This window comes from Apium graveolens, chromosome 9, assembly GCF_009905375.1.
Source record: "Apium graveolens cultivar Ventura chromosome 9, ASM990537v1, whole genome shotgun sequence".
NCBI lineage: Eukaryota > Viridiplantae > Streptophyta > Magnoliopsida > Apiales > Apiaceae > Apium > Apium graveolens.
In genome coordinates this window covers 164,180,980-164,187,518 of record NC_133655.1, presented here as the reverse complement: position 1 = coordinate 164,187,518, position 6,539 = coordinate 164,180,980, and the positions used below count along the sequence as shown (strand labels likewise).

The 6,539-nt window shown below is 36.9% G+C and overlaps 1 protein-coding gene across 1 annotated transcript; it reads right to left on the bottom strand.

Moving 5' to 3' along the window:
• Positions 1 to 684: 684 nt before the first annotated feature.
• LOC141684239 (F-box/kelch-repeat protein At1g55270-like) lies at positions 685 to 6,266 on the bottom strand. The gene is made up of 3 exons (XM_074489108.1): positions 5,887 to 6,266; positions 5,728 to 5,798; positions 685 to 2,352 (listed from the first exon to the last, which is right to left on the bottom strand). Exons 2-3 carry the CDS (start codon positions 5,788 to 5,790, stop codon positions 1,102 to 1,104), a joined length of 1,314 nt encoding a protein of 437 aa, XP_074345209.1. The 5' UTR covers positions 5,791 to 5,798; positions 5,887 to 6,266; the 3' UTR covers positions 685 to 1,101.
• Positions 6,267 to 6,539: the final 273 nt, after the last annotated feature.

Sequence of the window (6,539 nt, the reverse complement as noted above, 5' to 3'; positions counted from 1 at the left end):
AATGATGGGGAGAGAAAAGGAACAAGGCACTTTAGAGTGGGAGATGAATAGCAAGACATTAGATAAATTGCTGACGATTTTATCAAGAACTTCCAGAAGCAGCTACGACTTCAGCAAGAAGAATCACTGAAGCGATCAATCAAGAAGCATGAATTTAACCCAACACTAGAGTTTAGGTTCTGCAGATACAATGATTAATAATACTTTTACTACTCACAAAGTTCTTGAAAATAAAATATACATATAAGTTTCTCTTCTAAATTTGTAATTCTTAGACTGCTTTTTCTGTGTCCCTCGTTTGTTTGTCAAATCATTTTCTTTCACTAAGTGAAATTATTTGCATTTTTGTGAAAAAAGCGAATCATCATTACTATAAAAAGCTTCCATAACTTTTAATATGAACTTCCCGAAAAACCTGATATTTGTGGCATCAGTCTCCCTGCTCTAAGAGCAAAGTGTATAGTGTATGTTCATCTTCTCAGTCCCTACTTGGTTACTTCTACTCAAACCACACCCTTGATATAACTGCAATATCTGGTTTGGTTTAGCATATCTTTCAAGTTTCAAGATATGTAACCACAGACAACTTTTACTCCTGGCAAGAGTTAAGAAACCGACAGAACATACTTTCTGAAAATTTGAGAAGTAATGACCAAACAACAAACTCAATAGCTAATAGGCAGGTAAACAATTAAAAGTGACATTTTATCAATATCCATCCGACAAAAATGTTTTCAGAATATACATGGTATCTAATAGCTGGTGGTGTATACACAAAGTTGTATGCAACTTTATTTTTTTCCTAAAGTCCCAAAAGGCATACTACTGCAGATTCAACTGATGATGATATAAGATGTTTAAGGCTATGTTTTTTAGCAACTATATGCCAAAACCAGATAATATCTCATCCCCTTGTGAATGCACGTCTACTAAATACTATCTGAATCTGGACATGGAACTAATTCCGCTAGAAATCACAATCCCGCTTTGAATTTTCAGGGAAAACTATTCAATTTGGTGTCTTCTTTAGTCTCTTCCAAAGGCAAAAGCTACAACAGATCTTCGGGAATGTACAGCAGTAGCATGACATGCTGACGGACCTCAAGCCTGAAGTACTTGACAATGTACGATATGACTCTTTGGTCCATTCCGACCAGCTATACTGGACCAAATATTTGTGAATAGAGTCCTGAAGTGGCCTTTCCCAGCAATATTTTCCCAAAGCTGAGGATTGCTCTCAACTCGTTTGTCTGGACTCGATACATCAACCAAACTGAGGCTCATGTTGTTCCGAATAATGCAAAGCTTTCCATTAAGAGGAACAAGAGCAGCAGCCTCGAGAGCACGAGAGCCACCGAGATGGAGCTTACTGTCAATAAACCTTCTCCAAGAGTTTGAAGCTTCATCGTACACCCTAAGCTTGCACCCATCACGGCAATCTAATGCATAGAGCTTCCCATTCATAGAGATGCTAGGATTGCGCCAGCCGGAAACCAACGCATCACTGATCGGTGTCCATGAATTAGTTCCTGGAATGTAAGCTTCACTAAGGACCTCCCTGTGTGACCCAAGCCCTTTTAGGAACCACATTCCATCATGAACTACCCCGATAAAAGGAACCATTGCAGTGCTCATGTCTGAAACAAAATTCCAACGGTTTCTATTCGGATCATAAACTTCAGCAGAACGGAGTGTCCTCTGAATTCCCTCACATTCACCACCAGCCACATAAAGGCAGTTATTTATGACACAAGAACCAAAAAAATGTCTTTTTCGGAGCATGTCTGGAGCCCTATGCCATTTATTTGTTCGAGCACTATAGAAAATGACTCGTCTCATGGAGCCCTTGATGGGATCTTTTCCTCCAAATAAGTATAGGTGACAACCACTTAAAACAGCACAACCGAATCCAACAGCTTCACTGTACTCACCTGGAACAGGTGGCAGTGGCTGCCATATCTGATAGGTTGGATCAAATGCATGCCAAGATATCCTTCCATCACGATCTCTCTTGATAACATAGATCCACTCTTCAGCCATTCCAAGACTTTTTCTAAGTGAGTAGAAAAAGTTTCCTGCAAGAAGCCTATTCCACCTCTTGCATACAAGACGGAGCTTGTTATGTTCAATACGCGGAACTCTAATTAGACAAGCAATAGCGAGATCATCAGGAAGTCCAGGCAAGAGGGGTGGCTGAATTCTGGTCCTCTCCCTGCGAGAGCTTTTAGTCTTGTGTGCACGAGGAATGATATCAGGCTGGATGCACAGTTTTGATCCCGGAACAAATTTTCTTGCCCCTGCAACAGTTTTTAATCCGGCATCTACTTTGCAGTAGCAAGAAATGGAATCTACCTGTGAAAAGTTCCATGTTGAAAAGCAAATGAGAAATGACAAATGACCACACAATTAATATTGAATCGACAACAAAAAAGCAAGTACAATGTTATAGAGTAACAATTTACAGGCACAAGACCAATATCTGTTCCTAGCATTATCGTCATTCGTTCTTATTGGTAGACAGGCATGATTATATATAATAGGTGGAAACATGTTGAGACAGATAATGCCCCTATTTCTAACCAATGGCGCCCTCGTAGTTGTAGGTGGCCTGCGTGAAAGAAGATGTACCACATGACTGTAACATGAACCTTTGAGAACCGTAAAAATTTAGCTTTTGAATAAATAAAAAAGGAACAAATAGACGCTGTTATTATAGAGCAAAAATATCCTATATATGTAGGCGGAAACAGGGGAAGGGGCCAGATTTATCCCGACTGATAACCATCAAATATTATCTCACTTTTTATTAGCATTCTGTCACGAAAAAAGTGAGAATTATTTACATATAAAACAAAGAAGAATATGAGGATTCAGACATGCATTGAGATGAAAGGGTACAGCAACGGCCAACAGTAATTGTTTAGGTTGACACTTTACGGACCAGAATTTGGAGATATACAGAAGGTGGTATCTTTGAACACAGAACAAAGAGATTAGAGAGCATCAAAGACAGTCCCCGCATATTCTCATGGCGATAAGGAATCACTATGTTCGCATAATGTTAGAATAACTCTTCCTGGGTTAATAAGTTAATCTTCATTAGACTGGATCGATGAGGAACAGTGTATATTAATGACTCACCTTGCCCCTCTAAAGTGCCATAAATTCATATGCCATATATAGTAGTAATATCTTTTTGTACTTTTGAGTCCATGGGGGCAGTAGAATAAGAAAAGAGAGGAATATTAGAGTAAGGTTAAATTAACAGGGGGAGAGGTTTGTCCTAATTAGCTTTGCCACTAAATAAGGCAGAGAGATAAAATTATCCCTCCACCTCCAAATCCATTTTCTTATAACAGTATATTCATATATTCTTCGAAGTTTTTTCTGTTATCTGCCTCATCTCTATTTCTAAAGTCTTATAATATCTCAACTGCTCAGTTCCTCGTGCGAAGCATTACAAGTACTTGCAATTTGCAACTTCAGAATAACCAACCCTAGAAACGACTCTTTCCAATGTCAAAAAGCTTTTGGATCCATTTGTCCAAGGGTACAGAAACAATATATATGATATCTGAGTTTAGCATCAAATCTATGGATTGGTAAGGCACCATGTTTGCACTTTTTCCAAGGTTCTCTTTCCCGAATTGTGCTTTACTTAGGGGCATGGTTCAAAGTTGCGGTATACTGGTATCAAAAGGTGTATCAAGCAACTTCTTTAAATTAGTTGGAAGAATTATCATATTTTTTATTGAGTAGGAATGAAATGGGTGTCTAAGATGTAGACTTAAGTATCGCTCGAGAGCGGAGGCTTAAGTATTGTTAGGCTTAGGCATCCTTGATTGATAGGAACACCATTGAGGTGTTATGTATTGATTGTATTATTGATAATTGTTTGGATTAATAATACAAGTTGGGACATGGGTTTTTCAGCTTCATATATTTTGTGTGTGTGCTTCGCACTAGTAGATTGAATCTTGAATATGTGTTTGTTTTCCTCCTAATAGATAGAATCATTAGCAGGGACGAAGTTGAAGGAGAGAAAATAAAAAACCAAACAGTTTGATACTGTTAGTGACGCAGAGTATATGCACATGTGCTTACAAGTTTACTACCCTGATGCACCTTTTTCTGGACCAGAATCTGTTACAGAGACAATCTATAGAACATATAAAATATATAGGTACAACCATACAAGTAAAAGGAAAACGAAAATAGATTGCGATGGTTGCGGACAGGTTGAGCTGTGAAACTGGTATATCCCAGAAACGGGTGAAGTGTACAGCATGAAACGTAGATATAGTCGACATAGAGGAATCTAAGACAACTTGTCCATATAGGTACAACCATACAAGTAAAAGGAAAACGAAAATAGATTGCGATGGTTGCGGACAGGTTGAGCTGTGAAACTGGTATATCCCAGAAACGGGTGAAGTGTACAGCATGAAACGTAGATATAGTCGACATAGAGGAATCTAAGACAACTTGTCCCTCCCCCCTCCCCCCTCCCCCTAAAAAAAACTTTTGATCAAAACCGCATACTTAGCTGTGTGCAAATTGATAGACTCGACAACAGTTTGGAAAATGTGGGTATGTAGTACCCCTATTCTAACAAGGAAATTCCTCAATCATAGCTACCAATTACTTCTCCACTGGTTGGACAAGAACAAGGCCAACAACACTAAAAGGGTGTGGATCCATTAAGTAGGCAGAATTCCAAATATATATCTAATAGATCCTCTGGGAAAAGCAAGATCTTAAGTTTTTTTTACCATATGGAGAATATGTTAGGTCCACCTTGTTATAGAAAAATATAGAAATAAGTAGTCGAGTTACTTCCGAGTAGGTTTTGTCCATATTGAACAAGTAAAAGGCCTATTTCTTAAGTAGGCAGAATTCCAAATATATATCTACTTCATCTTCTGGGAACCAAGATCTTAAGTTTTTTTTACCATAGGAAGAATATGTTAGGTCCGCCTTGTCAGAGCAAAATATAGATGAAGGTAGGAGTTGCTATGACAAGGTCAAGGATAAAACTCATCAAAGGTTCCACAGAACTTGGTCCTGTTCAATATGGAAATGGTTTACAGTGAGTTTACTGTAAACTCATCAAATGAACAATGGCAAATGTCCACCTTCATCTTGGTTTGGTTGAGAAACAATGGTTTACTGTGAGTATTGTTTGTTTTATTTAGCAAAGAAAAGGCATATTTCTTCTGCCTTGAAAATAAAGGTTCCACAGAACAAGTAGGAAAAAAGATACAAGATTATTAAAGACAGACAATACTCAATCTAGACCATTGTTTCCCAAGCAAACCAAGATCAAGGATAAAACTCATCAAATAAACATTTGACCAAAATCACTATCGATATTCCTTTCACCTTCTAAAAAAACTGAACTAAATAAAACAACAGATCTAAAGTTGGTCAACCAATATTCAAGCAATTTCAACGGTATAGAGACTCAACAACAGAGAACTCAATTAAGCATTCAGTGGGTACATCCAAAGTGCAGACACAATCTAAAATCATATATACCCACAACAACAAATTAAACCTATAATCAAAGCATTTATCCTCATCAAATTTTAAGAATTTAATCAAAGACTGCATTTCTAAGCAAGAATATCATCTGGGTAAACCATAAATCACTCACACATTCAAAATAACATTACATATCCATGAAATATTATTCCATTTGGGTGAAAGATTAAAAAAAAAACTTACCAGTGGAGCTTGAACTCTAAAACCCCTGTGTACATTTGGAGACCTGTCAACAGATTGCTCCATCTTCACAACTGCACAATCATAAAAATTATTAAATTCCAATCTTAACCCATAAACAAAATAAAGACTTACGAGAACTAAAAAAAAAGAAATCTTTACCAATAGACCCAGATCAAGAAGACTCTTGAAATGAAACCCCAATTCTCAAATCTGATCCAACAAAAAGGATAAATAAAATACTAATAAATGTGAACACCAAAAGGGCCAATTTTTATGTAAAAAAAGAAGAAAGAAGATGCTTAGGAGTTAAAGCTAAACAGCAACTTCAATAGGTGATTGTCTTGTTTCAGAGAGAGAGAGAGGAGAAGAGAGGAGAGATCAATAGAGCCTTTAAGTGAAGGTTCCAGCTGGACCCATTACCCTTAAATACCATCCACCATACTAGTAATGTAGGGCGTATTTAATTTATTGTTAATGAATACAATTAGTAGTACATGCTTTAGCTTCTAATCTCTCTCTCTGCTTTCAGGTCTTGGTACAGGACAAACAGACTTTACTGGTGTTAGCTGCGAGCATTTAATATCTAGTCAAACCCATTTATTGATTTAGACAAATAAAACTAATTTAAAATAGGGCGTATATAATTTATATTTTAACGGATGTTCAATGATTCATGAATTTTAATGTAATTTAGCTGATTTAACAATTTAGGTGGAGTCTATATAAAATTGATATAATCTATAATACCTAATAACTACTCCCTAATTTACCCATTTAACAATTTGGGTAAAAAAAATTACCCATATCCCAAA